The sequence below is a fragment of the Xyrauchen texanus genome, chromosome 41 (assembly GCF_025860055.1).
Source record: "Xyrauchen texanus isolate HMW12.3.18 chromosome 41, RBS_HiC_50CHRs, whole genome shotgun sequence".
In the NCBI taxonomy this organism is placed as follows: domain Eukaryota; kingdom Metazoa; phylum Chordata; class Actinopteri; order Cypriniformes; family Catostomidae; genus Xyrauchen; species Xyrauchen texanus.
In genome coordinates, this window is record NC_068316.1 from 18,242,026 (window position 1) to 18,265,106 (window position 23,081).

The 23,081-nt window shown below is 37.6% G+C and overlaps 1 protein-coding gene across 3 annotated transcripts in view; it reads right to left on the bottom strand.

The window, feature by feature from the left end:
* Positions 1-23,081, bottom strand: part of LOC127634268 (neuropilin and tolloid-like protein 1) — a 139,126-nt gene that overhangs the window by 22,133 nt on the left and 93,912 nt on the right. For all 3 annotated transcript variants that reach the window (XM_052113737.1, XM_052113739.1, XM_052113738.1), the window contains 2 exons: positions 8,754-8,795; positions 8,518-8,645 (listed from right to left, as the gene is read on the bottom strand). In XM_052113737.1, the coding sequence (XP_051969697.1) occupies positions 8,518-8,645; positions 8,754-8,795 (170 nt within the window). The remainder of the gene's footprint in view (positions 1-8,517; positions 8,646-8,753; positions 8,796-23,081) is intronic.

The window sequence follows — 23,081 nt, forward strand, 5'->3', positions numbered from 1 at the left end:
TAGTAATACATTTGTTACTCACCATAATTTCTGTAGTGCCAATTTAGTTGGCACTGATCCTTCTTTTAAAATCAACAACATATGGGGAACTTGACATTTTAAACTTTTTGTTGATTAAAAGCAAACAACAGTAACAATCGTACCACCTTCAGTGTTGGAGTATCTTAACCGCTCTCTCTATCAGTTCACTGTGACAATTATGTAATAGTGGCTGGGATATACAAATGAACCCCCTATTCCCACATCACTATGGAGCCAATTTCAAAATCAGTCATTTTTGGAGGGCGTCAAAACAATAAATACTCTTTAGGGACTGGAGAGGATGCTTTGAGTTCTGAAACATACAATACCGGTATGTTTTTATAGTACAATGGCCATTTATATGTCAATATGAAGGAAAATTATATTTCACATGACATGACCCCTTTAAGTATACTGTTACACTATATGGCTAGAAGTAATGTATGTGGACACCTTAACACCACACTCATATGTGCTTGTTGAGTATTTAATTTCAAATAACAGGTTCTTCAGGGAAGTCTTTCCATTTTTCCTATTAAAACAAAAGAATCAATGAGGTCAGGCACTAATGTTAAGGCTATAGGGTCTGGCTCACAACCGCATTCCACTACATTTCAAAGGTTTTCAGTGGGGTTCAGGTCTGGGTTTTGTGCAAACCAATCATGTTTTTTCACAATAGACTAAGTCAAACTTTTCTTTATTTACCCTGCCTTGTGTACAGCATACTGGAACCGAAAAAAATAAATAAATTAACTGTTGGCAATGCCAACAGTCCCCAAACTGTTACCACAAAGTTGGAAACACACCATTTTCTAAATTGCATTCAGTTGCATTAAAACTGATGTGTGCAATCCTAGATAAAATCTTTACATTATATGGGGTGTGTCCACACCCTTTTGGATATGTAGTGTAGAATGACCCTCACCATGATGCTCCAAGCAACAATATTTGACAGATCTGACAGCATCAATATCTCACAAAATTAGCATAGAGTGATCTTCTCCGATTGCCCTTCTTGTATCTCCCAGGAGCATTTAGAATTTTTAGCCCAAATCATGACGTTTTAATGATCACTTAGTGTTCCATTATGACAAGTAAATGGAGCACCCAAGTTCTACCAATGAGTAAAGGCTCGAATGTTACTCAACTGCTCAGTAAATCTTCTCGATGTAATAGCGTTTAATCTAGCACATTTCATTTTTTATTGGTGGACCAATCAGTGCGTCATGCAAGCCACATTGAACGGTTTGTCCTTGTCACCCACAGCATCCTCACACTTGCAATATAAGTAATGAACTAGAGAAGCCACATTCTTTTTTGGAATGCTTCGGCATGTACAATCTGTCATCATCTGCAAAACAGCTTGGGTGTGTCACTTATGCATACACATACATAAAACCCCACTCACTCACAACAAAACAAATTAAATGTAGGCTCACCACTTTCCATGCGTTACCCTGAGAGAATTACTGTACATCTAGATGAAAGGAGATCCACAAGGGTATGTTGCAGCTTGTTAGGAATTTTTTATGCAATCTAATATCAATCTAAATCAGAATATGAGGAATATTTGAGACAGTAATTAGACAGAACTGATTTTAAAAAGGTTGTCCAGATATATAAATAATGTGGGAAACCATCTGCAAATTATGAAAGACTTGCTTATTAATCTAACTACTGGATGGTCCTGGTGTTTATGTGTGCAGTCTATTTTAGAGGAAAAAAATATGTGAAACACAATGATAATGTGACAGAGTTCCACAGGTTTGTATCGAGGGAGCTGAAAGCAAAATTATAAAATATTTTAAGATTGCATGAAAAGTGACTTGGAAATAACTGGCAGTGTCTCACAAAAAGGGCTGGACTGGTAATCTGGCATACCGGGCATTTTCCCGGTGGGCCGACACACTTTTGGGCCGATCAGGGGCGTAATGGCCATCGGAGAAATGAGCGGGCCAGTGGTTCGCGTGGTCAGTGGCCACGCGAAACGTACCAAATGGGCCGCTATAAGCAACAATGAGCCACCGCGTTATGCAGAATGGACCACAAAACGGTGCCACGAATTGCAGAAAAGGACAGCGAATCAGGGGCCGGTTGCACCAGCTATACATACATCACAACTTAGCCTAGCTGTGGCGTAAATGGGCCCTAAGTAACAATTTACGCACTACTAAATATTTGAACGTTGCACCATTAAACTTAGGTAGGACGTAACCCTACATATAAACTAAATATTTACGGAAGACTCCGACCAGGAGTAAAGGATAGAATAAAGAAGCAGACTCATTTTATAACATCAATGAGCTCATGTTTTGTTTGACAGGCTTCAATCCTTTCAACATATATGATCATGTTTACATTTATGGGAGAAAACATTATGTAAAAATTTACTTCTTCAGCATGAAACCGATATAACGCTGCACTTTACTGTGTACGCCGCCCGGTGTCAAGTTTCAACATATACAAAATATATAAGATATTAAAATTAATAAATGTCTATTTTTACACCCTGTTGTATAAGTAATTATTTATTTATTGTCCCTTATTCATTTTAGATACATTTATTGAATATTGTTATTTACATAGGCTAAATATACCATTAATGAAATCTTCTTTTATAACATATCAAATTTTAATGGGGATATAATTTATTACATCTGACAGTTACATGAGCAAACAAGGTTTGAACATCAACCGTAACTAGATCAAACTGAAATGCATGGCTTTTTAAAACGTCTGTGAACAAATTTAAAGGCTGCTTATTGGATCAATTAAGGTATATGTCATATTATGCGACTACGCGTTATTTTACTGAGAGCTTATGACCTACTAGTTAAGTCTTGCCTTAAGAATAGGTGGTGCAACCAAATTAAGCACTGACTTAGTTACAAACTATCTATTAGTTACTAAGCCCTTAGTGTGAACTTTACATCCTAACTTACGTGAGAACTAACGTACAGCTGGTGCAAACCTACCCAGATCCCTAGCAACAACCCAAACATTCCAGCACTCCACCCCTTGGTCGACACCCGGCCCTGCCCCGCCCTGTCACATTCCTCCATCGTTCTCTCAGGCTGAGGACCCCCGGCATGATGTACACCCCCTCCCCTTCCATTGGGAGTGGCGTGCCTTCAGCACCATCTGCCGGCAGGTCATCCGTATCTACATTGATGAAGGAGGGTATCTACATTGCAAGGGGAGGGAAAAAAAAAAGTGGCACCTACAACGCCATAATGGCGATTGTGCCAAATTAACAAAACATTTTAAAAAGAGAGAGAAAGGCCTGGTGCGGCCCCACCGTGTTTTTGGTAGTCGGTAGGGGTCTCCCCCGCCCCTGGCAGCGGTAACCACACCAGGCAGTTGGTTGGGAGACCCTCCTTCCCTTGCGGTCGGCGGCTGTTCCTCAGCCTCCAGGCGGCCAGTCTCCTCCGTCCTCAGGCGAATGGCTGCGTCTACTATCTGGGGTGGATGGTATTGGCGAGGACTCTACTACGGCGCATCCCTCCTCCTTCCCGGATTTCGTCACCAGTGTAAAGGGGTTAATGGAAAGGAGGAGGCGAGAACCGGCTTGACAATATAAATAATAGTTTAATTAAGACACAAACACACACACAAGTGTCAGACAGCTGTCTGTAAATCTCTCTCTCTCTCTCTCGCTCTCTCTCTCTCTCTCTCTCTCTCACGCACTGCAGCTTCCAGTCACCTTTATCCCTCTCTGAGGCTTGATTAGCCTGATTAGGGGCCGGGTGTGCCGAATCACGACCCTGCCCCGCCCTCTGCCCTGTCACACACTCAAATGTAAAATAATTGTACATATATCAGGTCATCTGTGGAGGGTTTTTTACAAGTAAGAATCACTCACATTTTCTTAAAAAAATAAAATAAATAAATAAAGATCTAGCTTGTTCTTTTTTACCTATAGAGACCCTCAGAGCTAACTCTAGCACCCAAGAGCCACAAATCTCTTCTCCTCTGACCAGTTCTAACAACAGCAAACGTAGAGACACATGCATGAATTACACTTCCCTTATTTTCTTCAGGAAGACATTTTCCCACCAGATCCAAATTCCTGACCTGTGAAAACACTCTGAGCATCTAAGAACGGCTCAGTCTCCTGCACCCCTCCATCTGAAACATACCCCCTCCAGGCTTGATTGTTTTAATACAATCTAATTACCCAGTGGAGTTGTAGTATCTCAATAATTTAGCATTTTCTTCTACCGCTCTTTTGGAATACATTAGCTATGACTGACGGACATAGAGACAGCAACCTTTTGCCAAGAGGGGACTACTGTCTCATTAAGCCATGTGGATGTGTTTGAGGAGGCATTCAAATTCTTTCTGTGCTAAATTATAGTTCTGCAGACGGAAATGCCTTGTTGATGAGAGAGGTTAAAGTAGAAAGGCCAAACTGGTTCGAGCTGGCAGAAAGGCTACATTAACTCAGATAACCACTCTGTACAGTTATAATGAGCAGAATTGCATCTCAGAATGCACAACACGTCGAACCTTGAGGCGGATGGGCTACAACAGCAGAAGACCATGTCTGGCACTTTATTAAGATGATATTATTCCTAATAAAGTGAGTTAAGAAAGCTAATTGAGTGTATATAATTATAATAATTAAAATAATAAATACGTAAGCAAACAATTAAATGGAATTTTCAAGAGATGTTTCTTCTTGAAGTCTTTAATCTCTTCATAATTTAATAGTGATCCGTGTTTTCATTGATCATATTATTATAATGTCCTCTTGTGCTGTGTAACTTTTTTAATTATTCATAATTTTCATAAAGATTTTTAGCGAAGGAGTAAATCACGCTAACTCTCTCATGAGAAGTGAATCATGCTGTCTCACTCTATGTTGCCCGCAATTGGCTGTTTGCTTCATTCATGTAAACCTGCTTGTAAACTAATCATAAACTTGATAGAGAAAATTGATAGCCAGCATCTTGATACCACTGAACTCTAATGAAGCCTGATTGGATTTGGTGGGTTTTGTCAAACTAAAACCAATCCTGGAATCCTGTATTTGTTCAACTTTCCTTGTGATAGTCCGTTGGGATCAAAACATTTGTGTATTCATTTTATTATGCATGGAGCATATAAGAACCAATAAAGAAGAACATTTTGGATATCTTGGCTTATAATCCTCTATTTTTAAGGATAAATGGAAGTGAGTAGCAAATTTGTTCTATTTTGAATGACTGGAAATATAAATTTTGATTTAAAATTCAAATGATCAATTATTTTATTATGTGAGACGAAAGATACTACAAAGTTACCTCTTGAAACTTGCTCTAGACTAACCAGAGAGTTGTATAATAAATTATAATAACAAGAGTGCCTAACCCACATTTGGATGGGAAAATAACATAATGAAAGAAAATTTAGCAATTTAAGCAATCTGTATGCTATTATTGTCCCATGAAATGGAAGGTACGCCAAATAAATAGGTGTATATTATGGACAGGGTTAGATAGTGAGGTCAGGTCTATTTCATCAGCTGTAAACTTCTCCCCTGTCAACAATGCTCCAATAAAAAAAGCAGATCTGACCATAAATAAACTGCACTGCCTGATTTTTTTCCACATGGAAGCCTTTTCTTTGATTCTCATCTCCCATTAAAACAATGCCAGTCCTGAGGAATCTCATTCTGCACTGAAATGTTTTTTTTTTTTATATCAGTGTTTTTGTCTTGTTTTCCAGTAAAATGATTTAAACATTCTTAAAACAAGACACATTTACTATAGAATATGTTTATTTTTCTCACCTTTTGGCAAATAATTTTGTAAGCATACATCTATCACAATGTAGTGAGATTTGTGCTTAAAAAACTTTTTATTATTTTAGATCCAATACCAATAATTTCAAGTCCATTATCATCGATACCAATACCGATACTTGTAATATTTTTTGGGTACTTTAAAATATTATTATTATTATTCGAGTCATTAATTATTATATTTTTTACATTTGTGAACCTCAACAGAAAGATATTAGACTTCTGTTTTGTTTACCCCTACATAAATTAACTATGGTTTCACTACAGTAACTATAGTTTAACCATGGAATTTAGTTAAACCGTTGTTACCACACAATTAACCATGGTTACTACTACAATATTACTGTAGTAAAACCATGGTTTCTACTGTTTTTTAATAACTTATTAACAACACTTACACACAAACTCATGAGAAATTTCTCCTTTTGATATGTTATTTTTGCGTGAATTTACTCCAGAAGTTGTTTCTCTGATTTTCTATCATTACCTCTACAAGGTACTGATCCCTCTTGTTTGAACAAGACTCTGTCTGCTTGTGTCTTTCAGCATGCATGTTAAGATGAACAGACGAAGAAATAGTTCCCATCCTGCTAGGGATGGGCGGATCGATGCTAAAAGTATCGATACTTCCGATACTGATCCTCACACAAAAATATTGATTCTAAATTATTAATTTTTTTTTAACTAGGGGTATTATTATTTGGTTACCACGAACAATAATCATAAGCTTCAAAGAGAAATAAAATGGATTAGGCTATAATAGCAAATTCTTGTGCAGGATGGGAACTGTTTCTTCATCTTAACATTCATAAATGCTTAAAAACACAAGCAGACAAGCGCTTGTTCCATCACAAGACTCGTTCAAACAAGAGGGATCAGCGCCTTGTAGAGGTAAATATAAAAAATCAGAGAAACAGCTTCTGGTATGTAGTCTATGGCATATAGTCTTTATATACGTTGTATGCCCTTCTATCAGTTTTAGGATTTTTCGTATGCCCACATGAAATAACTGATGATACGTGTGGCTGCTAGAACAACAAGCATTTGTTTAAACATTTTTTTTTACAGAGATTCTCTCTAAACGTGCACAGAGTTGAACTAGGGAGCACTGGCAAGACAGACAGTCGGACTAAGCAGATCCACCAATCAGAACGTTCACTTCAGACGTGATTGGATATTTGCCAACCAATCATATTTTCTGTTTTTAGTAAGGGGTGGGACATTTCCAGCATCTGACACACAAGCATCCCTGGAGAAACTATAATTTGTACTGCATATTTATTTCCCTGCTAAATGTAAATATATGTATATACATTTAAATGTAACTTATGCAATTAAACTTTGTGAAAATACTGCATGTGTTTGATGCTCTTTTTTTTTGCCATTTACTGCTGTCCTTGGTGCCTTTTTATCATATATTTCTAAGTAGGAAAACAATTTCACTCTACACAGAAAATCACATAATAGTACACAAATAAATAAAAAAAACATACATTTTTATGTAGGCTATATATGGTAATACAAGATAAAGTGTTAACGTGAACATTACTACACTCATATTAATGCTTAACAGTTTATTGTGTATTATTAATTAGTTTATTAGTGAGAATAATAATCAAGTATGAAAAATTTTCATAGAAGCATAAAAATGGAACAATAATGACACCTATTAATTTAAATACATATTTAATATGAAGTTACTATACCATTGAACCCATTGATTTACTACAGTAATATTGTAGTAGTAACCACGGTTAATTTTGTGGTAACTATGGTTTAACTAAATACCATGTTTAAACTATACTGTATTACTGTAGTGAAATCGTAAATCTTTGTAAGGGTAAACAAAACAGAAGTCTAATAATGTTCTGTTTAGGCAAAAAAAATAAAAAAATAATAATAATGACATGAATAATGACAAAAAATATTATTTAAAATTACCAATTTTATCCAAATTAATCGCAAAAAAAATAATTTTAACAGAAGTATCGTATCGGTATTGGTATCAACGTTATTGGACATGAAAATATTGGTATCAGATCGAAAATAAAATAAGTGGTATTGCCCATTCCTACATCCTGCACAAGTATTTGCTAATATAGCCTAATCCTTTTTATTTCACTTTGAAGCTTATGATTATTGTTCATGTTCATGGTAACAAAATATTAATACCCCTAGTTTAAAAAAAAAAGAAGATATCCTCCATATCCACATACTTTGGGAAACAATGTCATTTGGAAACTGAAAACTAAGGTTTAAAACTGAGGATTAGTGTTGACTTGGCATGAGTATTATCATCTTACACATTTTTGGCTCTCAAGTAAATGTATCTTGTTTTAAAGATGTTTGGATTGTTTTTTGTTTTTACAACAAAACAAGACAAAAATACTGATAAAGAATTTTTTTTTCAGTGTGTGTAGTATGTTACAAACCCAAGAGTTGCCACATTTTATATTCTCAGCAGAATTCCACCTAACTGCATACAAATCTGCCTCAAGATGTTTTGCAATGGCCACATAATGCAAACGACTGCAAAACAGGAAGCCAAGTGTGTTAGGCAGTTAATGCAATGCTCGAGGCAGATACAAGCTGTCATATGTCAGAAATGTGGTAGGCAGGGTAATAGAACAATAGCAGGGAAACAACTGTGGTGTTATTAGCCTGTGAGTGGGGTAACAAAGTTATGACAAAGCTGACTGCAGGGGACTGACCTTGGAACGGGGAGGGGCACGGATGTACCACTTGCAGTCCACTGCCTCAGTCTGTGAGGCTTTGCCATCTTTGGTGATCTGCTGCGATTCAATGATGCCTTCTGGTCCTCCCATCTCAAATTCACAAACTGCAGTGGAGGTGACATAAGAAGACAGATTATAGCTCACTAAGGAAATGGAAAGCCATTAGATTTTTTCATAAGGAGAATGCTTATAGAAAAATTAATAATACCCACAGGGAAGAGGTTTGGGGACTCCTATGTCTTTAAAGTCAGGATCTGGAAAAAATCAAATAAGTTGTAATGTAAAAACAGCAATTTCAGACATCATTCGGATAAGCAATAACCATGTACTGTGGTAAATGAACTGTGCCATTCAATGTAAATTCAACTTTGACCGATCAATAAGATGTGTGAACTGTTTTATAACAGGGGAGACGGAGAGAGTGTTAACAGTTGAAAAGTGAAAGTGGAAGGTAGCATTCAATAAACTTTGATTAGACTTCAATCTTGCTATCTCTACATCTCTCTTGCTATCTCTCTCTATACCCAGGTTACTGTTTAAAACATAATCCCCATCTGAAGGGTCAAGGAGGAGGTGTTACAATTTACAGTGAAGTTTTTGGTGTTAATCAGAGGACAGGATATAAGTTTTAAGTCTTTTGAACTAATAATGCTTAAAGTGACATCGTCAGATATAAATAAAATCTCTGTTAAAGTCTTTTGCCCTTGCTACAGTATATAGATCACCTGGGCCGTACTCTGGTTTCCTTGGTCAATCTACAGCTTTAATTTTTGGTTTGATTCACATAGATAATGAAAATGATACATTGGGATTAGCATTTATTGATATTCTCAACTCTTTTGGAGTCAGACAAAATGTGACAGGACCAACTCATCACCATAATCATAAACTAGATTTAATTCTGTCATAATGAGTTGATGTTGATACTATAGAAATTCTACCACAGAGTGATGCTGATGACCAGACTATTGTAATGCATTACTGGGAGGATGTCCAGCAAGTTCAATAAATAAACATAATTTGGTTTAAAATGCAGCTGCCAGAGTGCTGAATACAACCAAGAAATATGATCATATTTGCCCAATTTTATCGTTGTTACATTGGCTACCAGTTAAATTTCAAATTAATTAAAAAAATCAGTTAACTACATACAAAGCTTTGAATGGTCTAGCTCCACAGTACTTAAGTTACCTTCTGACTCGCTATATCCAATCACGTTCATTATGATCACAAAATTCTGGCTTGTTAATAATTCAAAGAATATCAAAATCAACAAAAGGAGGTAGACCCTTTTCATATCTGGCTCCTAAACTATGGAATTGTCTCCCTAACACTGTTCAGGATGCAGACACATTCGATCAGTTTAAGTCTAGACTAAAGACTCATCTATTTACCCAGGCATACACCTAATTTATCCATGAATTCACAATTAGGCTGCTTTAGTTAGGTCTGTCAGAACCAGAAACATCTATCATGATCTATAACTCTGCATAAAATTGAATGGCATCCACACCAATATTATTCTAACCTCACCGAAATGACCTGCCAGTTGAACTGCGATGCAACTCACTGATCTCTGCCTGCATCACCTTTGTCTATTGTTGGACTTAACTCTTGAAATGGAATACATAGACTTTAATTTAATTGCCAACAAAACCCATCATCAGCCAACTAACAAAGGACAATGCATCTATGTGAACTTCTGCAGTTAATCCAGTTCATAACAATTTTCTTTATTATTTTTTTTATTTAAGCACTGGACCTTAATGCTTACTTAATTTACACATTATAAGCCATAACTTGCACTGCACACAAATAAATAATATTGCCATTATATTCATGCTGGTAAGCCAGAGGGGAACTGGCCCTCACAGTGAGTCTGGTTTCCCCCAAGGTTATTTTTCTCCATTAACCAACATCTTATGGAGTTTTGTGTTCCTTGCCACAGTCGCCTTCAGTTTGCTCACTGGGGTTATAAATACAATTATTATTTAATTATAAAAATTGTATACAAAATTTACAATCATATTTAATCCAACTACACAGTGATCACTCTAAGACTTTATAGATATTACAGTTTCATTAAAAAAAAAAATATGTATTGCATAATTTCCTGTTAAGCTGCTTTGAAACAATGTGTATAAAAATGACTTGACAATCCTAAAGATTTACTGTAATAAAAAAAGATTAAATGCATGAGTTGGACCAGATAGTAAAGGAAAAGCAGCCAACAAATGCCCCAAATACATGAAAACTATTTCAATGCTGTTTAAAAAGCATCCCAGGTGGATACCTCATTAAGTTGGTTAAGAGAATTGTGCAGAGCTGTAATCAAGGCAATTTGTGCCTAATTTGAAGAAGCCTGGGGCTTTTGGTTTATTCAACATTCTAAAATGTGCAAAGTAGTAGTAACAAGATATGTAAAAGTTGTCAAGACAAACTTTGATGCTGGTTTGACAAAGACTGGCCTGAAAGATTGACAGACAGACAGACAGACAGACAGACAGACAGACAGACAGATATAGATAGATAGATAGATAGATAGATAGATAGATAGATAGATAGATAGATAGATAGATAAATAGATAGATAGATAGATATATAGATAGATAGATAGATAGATAGATAGATAGATAGATAGATAGATAGATAGATAGATAGATAGATAGATAGATATGTAATCCCTTTAAAATTTAATTGGGCTTACAAGTGAATAAATTAAGCAAATGCAGTAAATGCTAATTTCCCCAAGAGGGCACATCTCTTTCCAGCCATCTTGCATAGAATGAAGAGCTATGCTGTAAATTATGGAAGCCCAGGAGTGCCATTTACAAAACAATGAAGGAATAAATAATCAATCTATTAATTTGAACATAAAAATGTGAATAAATTGATCAATTAAAAAATGGACAAATAAATAGACAAATTAAATTGGAATAAATAAACCAATTTTAAAATGAACATATAAACAGACACATTTAAATGTTTTTATTTAATTAATGTTTTAAAATGTACTTATATTTTTGAATAAAATAGCACATCAACAAGTCATTTTTAAATGCACCTTTTAAATGTGTTTTAAAAAGCATTTGGCAATTGCGATTCTTCATCCATTTGCCAATTTCTTTTCTTTTCTGTTTGACTTTTCCTTTTTTTATTTTTTTATTTTTTATGAAGGAATAAATTACCAATCGATAAATTTGAAAATAAAAACTAGAATAAATAAATCAATATATAAACGGACAAATAAAAATACACATTTAAATGTGTTTATTTAATTAATGTTTAAAAATTGACTTATATTTAACAATACAAATGTGCATAAATAAATCATATTTATGTATACATATATTTATCTTTAAAATGTAATTAAATGTAGCAATAAGTGAGTACATTAATGAGTCTTTTAAATGCACTTTTTAATAAACTTCAAAAGCACCTTATAAATAACATTTTAAAAAGGTTTTTGGCAATTGCTTTCTTAAGTAATTTTCCAATTCCTTTTTCTCATCCACACTGTAAAACATATCTGTCTGTAATTTTAATGGTAAAAGAATGTAAAAATGCTACAGAAATAAAATGTTAATTGATTAACGAATATTAACTGTAAAATATACAGTATTTTTTTAAAGATATATTTTAAAAGACAATACAGTCGTTTTTACAAGAAAATTTGTTTGATGTAAAAAGTTTTATTTTTCTGTAGAACATGTACTTTTTTACAGTAAATTATTGTTAAAATGACAGAAAAAACAACAATCAGGCATTCCCACAATTCCCATCATATTTCATTAAATTTTATGGGAATAATTATGTTTCTTCTTATTTTAAATATCAGTTATGTACACTGGGGTGTTCTGTTTTATATTTGATGTAGTTTAGTTAATGTTTATTACATTATTTTAATTTCACATGTGTTACCCTGATGGTGTTAAGTGTTTGTGTGAGTGACACTGAGCACTGTCTCTACATGTTTATTGGTCATTGCTCCTGGAAGAGCCACTATTGGTGAACTTCAAGTCATCATGTGCTCTTCTGTAATTTGCATGGTTATTTACAATACCTTATCAAGTAAAAAGCAGATTTTTACAGTTTCAGAAGGTTAATATCAAGTTTATGATGTTTTTGTATGGTAAATTTAACAGACTAAAAAACTTCAGTACCATTTATGATCATGTAAATTATAGTTTTAAACTGTCAAATTTACAGGTTGTTCTTTAAAGTTGTTTACATTTTTACTGTATTTTTACTTTTTTTTTCCTGGCAACCACAGCTGCCATATATTTTTATTTTGTAAAAACAACAGAATATTTATTTTACAGTGCATTTGCCAATGTCTTTTCTTTTTCATTTTGCTCTTCCTTTTTCTTTTCTTTAACAATTGAGAATCGAGTTAAAAAAATGCCTTTGGACTGTTGACTAATGAGAGCAACCAAAGAAATTTCGAAATTTTATACAACACACCCCCTCTCCCATGTGCCATTCGAAGATGATGTAAGATTGTCATTGGACAACGTTACGAGCAGTTAACATGATATTTTTGGATCTGCGCATACGAAACTGATGTGAAACATATCAGAAGTTAATGGTGGCTCATTCACTGTTGCTGTGAAATACTGAACGTGGTCCTGTCATGCTTTGGCGTTTGCCGGTTCATTCTGTTGTTTGTTTTTCTCTCTATCTTGTGTTTCACAGGTGGAGTTGGTGCAGCTTAATAGGCGTTTCCATGGGAACACTGATCGCTCCTGGGGAGGCATCGATTATGGTAATGGGTTTCTCACCTGTCTTCCTCTGATTGCATGCCCTACTTTATCCCTTGTGTGTTCCCTGTATGCTTGCTGGTTTATTGTTTTCTGTACCATAACTTTTTTCTCCTGTTTAGTGTGAAGTTCCATTCTGTTGGTTGTTTTGTCTACAGTGGCGTTTGCCCATCAGATTGCCGTTGCTTGTGATTGCGCTCAAGGAGGATTTCTTGGTTTCTGCCCGCATACCAGGAGACTTGTTCTGGGCTCTGCTTTGCACCACACCACAATTCAACGGATTGTTCCGGACCTCCGCAGCACACACACACTGAAGAACACACTATCCTCGCCCCAGTGGCTTCCTTTTGAGCTCGATCGAGCTGGCACTGTAGCACTTTTGTGTAGACAGTTTCATTAAAGACTTGTGAGCTTTACCTCTGCTTTTGGGTCCTATCTTTCCCCAGCATGACAGGCCCTACCTGAGCGTGCACAGTGATATGTGTCCAGGATGGGAGCTGTAATCGTGATGCTGTGAACAGAACCAGCCTCCCGACCTGCGCTCCGAACTGAAACACGCAATGGAGGTTAGCAAGGGCAACGGCTCAAGTCGCTGGAGAAAGCCAATGGACTTTCCAGAACTTATACTGAAGAAAACGCACATCCCCTTTCAGTTATATTACATTAATAAAAATAAAAAAAAACACTTTATGATCATCTTTAAATATTTTATTTTTATTAAAATAATTGCCTGTGTATATTCGAGAAAAGGTGTACTGTCGGAATAAAGGTCAGCTGATGATACAGAGAAGGCAGTGAGCACACTTTTGTGGAAAAAATGGTAGTGTTTAAACTAATGTTGTGTATTATAAAAGTGTCTCTTTCAAATGAAAGTTATACACTGGCAGCCAAAAGCTGGAATAATGTACATATTTTGCTGTTTCAGAAGGAAATTGGTACATTACTATACATTGCTGGAAGATAGCAAGATGGCACCTGGTTCTGGGTCAGCATGCCATCGCTCGCTAACTATTGTATGTGTTGTTGTATGTGCATGTGTTTGTGACCTTCTCTGCTTGTTCATGGCTGGTGTATGATCGTCAAACATTGCTTAATATTCACTAATCGATTGTGTATCAACGGAGTACAGACTTTAGAGGAGAATGTTTTTTCCGGAATCGTCCTTTATTGACTGCGTCAGTGGACACACCATGGGAGTGACATAGGAAGCAACAGAGGAAGAAACGCCATAGTAGCAGAAGGCGGGGTAAATGAGCTGGAATGCACGTTCGAGCAAGGAAAGACCATGTCATTGTTATTTTGGAATGCTTATCTGCTTCAGAGGATAATGATAGAAACTGTTTGACGAGATTGTGTTTTAATCTACAAGAGGAGCACCCTATCACATGCAGAGTGATGCTACGGACTATTACACCTAGCTTGCGGGTACCGAAAAAAGGAATTGACTGTGACAACTTACTTCCTTTGGATTGCTCATGGTCAACGGTAAGGTCTGATGAGAAGCATTGCACTACAAACACTACTGTAGAAACAGCAGTGCTGGTCAATGTGCGTTCTGTTTCAAATAAGACTTTTATCTTGAATAATTTTTTTAATTCGCGTGAACTAGATTTTTTATTTATCACAGAGACTTGGCTCAACAGTGATGATTAAGTCCTATTTCAGAACTTTTACCTGCAGACTGTGCATATTTTAACACATCAAGGTCTAGTGGATGAGGTGGTGGTATAGCTGTGGTCTTTAAAAATAGACATAAATGTCAATTATTACCATCTGGAGGTTATCAAAATTTTGAATCACAACTGTTTGAAATAGATGTGCCTACTCCCAGTTTATATATTCTGGTATATAGACCTCAAAAGTGTAATGCATATTTTATTCAAGATTTCTCTAATTTATTATTTATGTTTGTTCCTTCATTTGACAATATATTAGTACGTGGTGATTTTAATATTCATGTTTGTTGTCCTTAGAAGCCGTTGGCTCGGAAATGTTTGAATCTTATTGATTCATTTAATTTTATTCAAAGTGTTTCTGGGCCCACTCATCAGCGTGGACACTCTTTAGACCAGGACCTGTGTATGGGTGTACCGGTTTCAAATGTGGAAATTGCAGATAACTGACCATAGTACTATTATTTTTAATCTGTTGATTGATGATAACCTTCCAAAATAGAAAACTTATGCAAAATGTTCCCGTGTCATTAACTGTCATTCCCTATCTGTCACTCACTCTACATTGTGTAGATTTAGTGACACTAGGGGTCACTCTTGGGAGCCCGAGACACATCTGATCTTTGATAAAAGGCTAATGGAAATTGGCAAGTGGTATTTCCTGCAGTGCTGCTGAACAAGCAACCTCTGCCCTGCACGCCATGGCTCTCCTGCAAGTCCACCAAGCCAAGGCGCTAAAAGAACTGCACGAGGGAAGTTCCGCCCCAGGATTGATGCAGGAACTGCAATCGGTTACCGGCCTCGCACTCCGGGTGACGAAGGTCCAAGCGCGGTCTCTTGAGCGGCCAATGTCCACTTTGGTGGTCCAGGTGCGCCACCTTTGGCTCAACCTGGTCGAGGTGAGAGAGGCCGACAAGGCACTTGTCCTAGGTTGGCCTCTTTGGCGATACCGTCGAGGAATTTGCCAGCATTTCCCGGCAGTGAAGTAGCAGACAGAGGCTATCCAACACATAGCCTCTCGTCGCCAAGGGTGTCCTCCTGCGGTGACTGCACTGGCACCCCTGCAGCCTGCCCACGTGGCCCCGCCCCCGCATCGAGCCCACCGCCCACCGCTGTTCCGCAGCTGGTGAACAGACCACTCCATCCCCCGGTGGAGGGCCGGGAGGAGAATCTTTTGTTTCATTTTCATGAAATTGTTTCTGCACGCTCAAGTAACTGCGGTACCCAAAGGTTCAACAAAAGAGCAGTTTCCTCATTCCCTGGGTCACATATCTGGTGTGCATGGCCAGATATGTGAGATTTCCCCCTTGGTCCCCCTCGCCCAGACCTTGGACGCGTGGCTTGCGCTCTCCAAAACGTTGCGATGGCTTACCTAGACTGTCCGACTCGGATACGCGATTCAGTTCACCAGGCTTCCGCCTTGATAATGCTGTGTCTGGTGCGCACATTACACATCTACTTGGATCGGATCACTTTGTCTGCCTTGGTGGACACCGGAAAGGAAGGAAAGAACAGGACAGTTGGCCGGGTGCATCGCTTGTGCATAGCTTTCACCTCCCCTGAACTGAAGACATGCGCTGTTGACTCCCAGTAGTGTTCACAAAATATGTTCCCTGGATGACTTCCTCCTAGCCCTGTGGCAATTAGTTTGCAGAGAAACTCGCTGCCAGCTCAGTACATGTGCTAACTAAGCCATGTAATGGGGCAGGTGCTCCGCATGTTTTGGTTCCCCATAGGTGACCCCATGCGACGTATTTCTTCCGCTAAAAAGTTTCCCTGTTGATAGACTGCGTCAGAGGCTCCTCTGCCCCAGTCATCATGTTTGTAGAAACTCCTCCCCATTGGGTAAGGACCTACCATGGGACTTCTCCACATGACATATTTCCGACAAGGCTCGGCAAGACCATTTGATGTATTTCCACTGAAAATACCCCCCTCTCTCTGTGTGGGGGTGTGGTCTCCGTGGTGTCTTCCCAGTGGGAGTGACACCCCCCAACATATACACTGGTGGTCCCAGTCAGTTGACAAATGTCAAAAACTTTTGGGGAGAGAAAAAAGAGTGAAAGAGGCACAACTGGGCTAGCCTGTATATTTTACTTGTCCCCGAAGTGCCGTTTGACACTCATAACAGCGTTAGGGGAGGATACGTGTTGGCCTGGGTCGCTGGCTGTGAGGCACACAGTAGTCTGCTCGTCTCGCACCACCAGTTCACGTAACACAGTTCAGCTAGTTGTGGCATTTTGTATAGGGACCCCTAACTACATTGACAAAACGTTGAGTGAGTGACAGATAGGGAATGTCCTGGTTACTTACGTAACCACCTTTCCCTTATGGAGGAAACGAAACGTTGCCCCACAACGCTGGACTACCCACAGAAATGCCCGGGACCTTCTCTCTGCACCTCAGCACAAAACCTGAATGAGCGGTTCGCATGCCAGCTCCTTTATAGTTGTATGTTCGGGGGAGATACCACTCGCCAATTCCCATTGGCCTTAACAAAGATCTTGCGAAGAACGGACGTGAGCCGTGAGCATTCAGGGTAGGCTGGAGGTTTCCAAGTCCAACCCGATACTCATGGAGGTCTGGGCAAGTCGAGTGAGTGACAGAAGGGGAATTGGAAAAGAGTATTATTGGATCTTAACCCCATTTAACTTTTGTGGGATCAGCTAGACCGTAAGGTGCATGAGAAGTGCCTGACGAGATAGCCACATTTATGGCAAGTACTACAGGAAGCGTGGGGTGAATTGTCACCTGAGAATCTGGACAAACTGACAGCTAGAATGCCAAGGATCTGCAAAGTTGTCATTGCTGAACACAGAGGATTTTCAGAGAACTCTTTGAGGTAGATTAATACTGAATGGTTTTTTTTCAAATTGTAATAGTAATTTTTCACGTTATTATTGTCATTGTGATCAGTTGAATGGCACTTTGGTGAATAAAATTACCAATTCCTTTCCATAAGAGAAAAATCTGTACATTACTCCAAACTTTTGGCCACCAGTACATATATTTATATATATTCCACACCATCCTGCTGTGTATATCTATTTATAATGTCGCAAATAGGGTTTGTGCTTAATCTTTTGTTGTGCTCATTTTCATAAAGATATTTATTGACTGACAGGAGCTATAGGCTCCTAAATACAAAATGTACAAATTTTTTTTTATCACATTGCTCTTTTACAATTGTAGTCTTATGCATTTCACAATTTGAATTACAATTTTGAATGAATTAACATTTTAATTGTACCTGAATCAATTATGTTACAGGCAAAATTTAATTGACACAGATAATGGCAATTGACATGTCAAAGATGTCTGAGGTAAAATGTCCAAAAGATTTAGGCCAAAATTTTCAGAGAGAAAAATAGCAATAACCAACAAGTGTTTTACCCCATTCACTGCTAGAATTGTGTGAAATGAAACAGTAACTTAACATAAATGTTACTGGGGAAAAAAGACGAAAGATAATACTTTATTAAGCTTTATATACAGAAACAGTTTGGCACAGTTTCATTGTGTCCCAGTGCTTATGATTAACGTTATTTACAACATTATAAACAGATATACACAGCAGGTTGGTGTGGAATACATACATACATATTTATATATATATACTGTATATAATTACATTTCATTTGAAAGAAACCCTTTCATAATAAACAAAATTAGTTTAAACACAACCATTTGTTCCACAAAAGTGTGCTCGCTGCCTTCTCTGTATCATCAGCTGACCGTCATTCCGACAGTCCGCATTTTAATGAATGTAATATAACTGAAAGGGGATATGCATTTTCTTCAGTATAAGTTCTGGAATGTCCATTGGCTTCTCCAGCGACTTGAGCCGTTGCCCTTGCTAACCTCCATTGCGTGTTACAGTTCAGAGTGCAGGTCGGGAGGCTGGTTCTGTTCACAGCATCACGCTTACCAGCTCCCATCCTGGACACATATCATTGTGCACGCTCTGGTATGGCCTGTCATGCTGGGGAAAGATAGGACCCAAAAGCAGAGGTAAAGCTCACAAGTCTTTAATGAAACTGTCTACACAAAAGCACTACAGCGCCAGCTCGATCGAGCTCAAAAGGAAACCACTGGGGCGAGGATACTACGTTTGTCATTGTGTGTGATCACAAGATTTAAAACTACCCATGTAATAAAGTCATACTTAATTGGAATGTAAAGAACTGAGAATTTTTTTTTTTTTTCAAGAAAAAGAGCTCTTTAGACTTATATTTTTTTTATACATACCTGATTATATGTTTTGTAGTTTTCCTTTCTGCAGATACTTAATAATAATAATAATACACAGTTACACTTTTATATCTTAAACGTGGGGTTTCCGTCTAAAATCCTCCTTTGAACCTAGAAGGTAGTATTGTGTTTATATTACTGTGCCCATTTAATTTAGATTATTAATTACTAGATTATTAATCTGAATACACCATGCTGTGGATAGATAGATAGATAGATAGATAGATAGATAGATAGATAGATAGATAGATAGATAGATAGATAGATAGATAGATAGATAGATAGATAGATATGGGAGTATAGAGATTACACTACAGAACTATGGTAGGGGAAGAAAGGATGAGCAAGAGCGAGAGAATCGCCATATCAAATGATATTTGCTGGTAGAATGAAGTTAAGATGTCTGATCAAAGTGTGAAAATAGGACCTGGGCTCTTCCATTTACATTCAAAATGAGCCTTCTCTTCAAACTGAATCCAGCCACTCAGTTCACCTTTGAAAGCATTTCTAGTTTAATCCTCAAAAAAAAAAAAAAAGATTTACCTACAGCAATATAACAGTCTGTGAAAGCAATACCATGAAAATAAAACAGATTCTCATTTGTTATTTACACATCTGTTAGTCAAATCACATTCGGAGGTTATCATTGAAGCATGTGACCACATCGCATTTGTAAAGAGTCTAAACACTAATCCATTCTGATGCTTCCTGGACAACACTGAATGCTACTCATCTCTCAATCAACAAATAAACTAAAATATCAGTTTTAAACTTGAATTTAGAATAATAGATTAGAAATCAACTTCCATTATATTATATGTTTAGAGCGAATGATTTAACATGTTAATTCAGTGCGATTAATTATATATACAGGTGAAACTCGAAACATTAGAATATCGTGCAAAAGTTCATTAATTTCAGTAATTCAACTTAAAAGGTGAAACTAATATATTATATAGACTCATTACAAGCAAAGTAAGATATTTCAAGCCTTTATTTGATATAATTTTGACGATTATGGCTTACAGCTTATGAAAACCCCAAATTCAGAATCTCAGAAAATTAGAATATTGTGAAAAGGTTCAGTATTGTAGGCTCAAAGTGTCACACTCTAATCAGCTAAACACCTGCAAAGGGTTCCTGAGCCTTTAAATGGTCTCTCAGTCTGGTTCAGTTGAATTCACAATCATGGGGAAGACTGCTGACCTGACAGTTGTGCAGAAAACCATCATTGACACCCTCCACAAGGAGGGAAAGCCTCAAAAGGTAATTGCAAAAGAAGTTGGATGTTCTCAAAGTGCTGTATCAAAGCACATTAATAGAAAGTTAAGTGGAAGGGAAAAGTGTGGAAGAAAAAGGTGCACAAGCAGCAGGGATGACCGTAGCCTGGAGAGGATTGTCAGGAAAAGGCCATTCAAATGTGTGGGGGAGCATCACAAGGAGTGGACTGAGGCTTCAAATGTCGTATTCCTCTTGTCAAGCCGCTCCTGAAAAACAAACAACGTCAGAAGCGTCTTACCTGGGCTAAAGAAAAAAAGAACTGGTCTGTTGCTCAGTGGTCCAAAGTCCTCTTTTCTGATGAGAGCAAATTTTGCATCTCATTTGGAAACCAAGGTCCCAGAGTCTGAAGGAAGAATGGAGAGGCACACAATCCAAGATGCTTGAAGTCCAGTGTGAAGTTTCCACAGTCTGTGTTGGTTTGGGGAGCCATGTCATCGGCTGGTGTTGGTCCACTGTGCTTTATTAAGTCCAGAGTCAACGCAGCCATCTACCGGGACATTTTAGAGCACTTCATGCTTCCTTCAGCAGACAAGCTTTATGGAGATGCTGACTTCATTTTCCAGCAGGACTTGGCACCTGCCCACACTGCCAAAAGTACCAAAACCTGGTTGAATGACCATGGTATTACTGTGCTTGATTGGCCAGCAAACTCGCCTGACCTGAACCCCATAGAGAATCTATGGGGCATTGCCAAGAGAAAGATGAGAGACATGAGACCAAACAATGCAGAAGAGCTGAAGGCCGAAGCATCTTGGAGCATCTTGGTCTTCCATAACACCTCAGCAGTGCCACAGGCTGATAGCATCCATGCCACGCCGCATTGAGGCAGTAATTAATGCAAAAGGGGCCCAAACCAAGTACTGAGTACATATGCATGATTATACTTTTCAGAGGGCCGACATTTCTGTATTTAAAATCCTTTTTTTTTATTGATTTCATGTAATATTCAAATTTTCTGAGATTCTGAATTTGGGGTTTTCATAAGCTGTAAGCCATAATCATCAAAATGATATCAAATAAAGACTTGAAATATCTTACTTTACTTGTAATGAGTCTATATAATATATTAGTTTCACCTTTTAAGTTGAATTACTGAAATTAATGAACTTTTGCACGATATTCTAATTTTTCGAGTTTCACCTGTATGTATATATAAAATTGTTTGCATTAATTTATATATATAAATTAAATCACATGTAATGCAGTTAATCATGTCCCTGGCCCATAATAAGCAATATTCCAACCATCGCAGTAATTCAACCTTGAAGTACTACCTGTTTATTAGCAGGGGGCTGTGTGTACTGTAGGCCTACAGAACATAGACAGAGCCTTAGAAAAGGCCCTGAAATAAATCGATCTCGGATGGATTGACAAATTCAATTGGAAAATGGATTGCTATCGACTAATGGCAATTGATAGGCTTATGTACAGCAACATGGAAATAAACTAAATGTTGGCCTCTAAAGCTACTTTTTGTATTGTCTTATCAATGCTTTACTCATCTGCCACAATAATGTAATGGATTTTAATTATTTGAATTATTATAGATATAATATATTTATAATTATTTAAATAAAACTATTTATAGTTATTTAATTGTGATTTACTGAAATGTTTTTATTTGAAAGCCTTTCTTAGCAAATATTTTTTTATGCGATAAATTCAATGAATTAACCCTTTAAGCCTGGATGGGCCGGCTGGCATGCTCTGCTCTGCCTGCCGTGAGAAAAAATAATTGTCAAAATATTAATAACTATAGTCTTGACTAACACTAAATTTATATCGTTTGAAAGGTTAGAAGCTCTTCTTTCCAATGCATGTAGGCATTATTACAAAAACTGAACAAGTGCTTTTAAATTAGCAGACAAATTAGATTGTGTTCCTTTTTGATAATTTAGAAAAAGAAATTGCACTGTATAAATGATTGAAATCTGTAAAAACATCAAAATGATAAAATAGCCATTTGTCATATGTTGTTGGAAAGCTCTCAAAGAGTAGTACTTCATCAGTCACCGAGTACTTCTCGGTTACTGATGTAACCTCCGTTCTCTGATGGAGGGAACGAGACGTTGTGCCGATGAGTTGACACTAGGGGCCGCTCCTGCGGAGCCCAGACATCTTGAGAAAAGGCCAATGGAAATTACCGTGTGGAATTTGCATGCCACTCCCCCGGACATACGGGTATAAAAGGAATGACGCTGCAAACACACATCAGGTATCGCACTGAGGAGCTGAGCCAAAGACCCGGCCATTTCAGCAGTTACTTCAGTGTTGTGGCAGGAGGGACACAACGTCTCGTTCCCTCCATCAGGGACTGGAGGTTGCATCAGTAACCGAGACGTTCCCTATCTGTTACGCAATCGAAGTTGTGTCGATGAGTTGACACTCGGGGTCCCAATGGAAAATGCCACAAGAGCTGAACCGAGTTACGCAGACTGGCGGTGCGAGATGGGCAGACCTTTGTGTGCCTCGTATCCATCGCAGCAAGCCGTCGCATAACTACACCCAACACACTGGCAGGTATGAAGCGGTCCTCTGCACCTAGGGGAAAGGCTAACTGCTCTGAAGTAAAAGG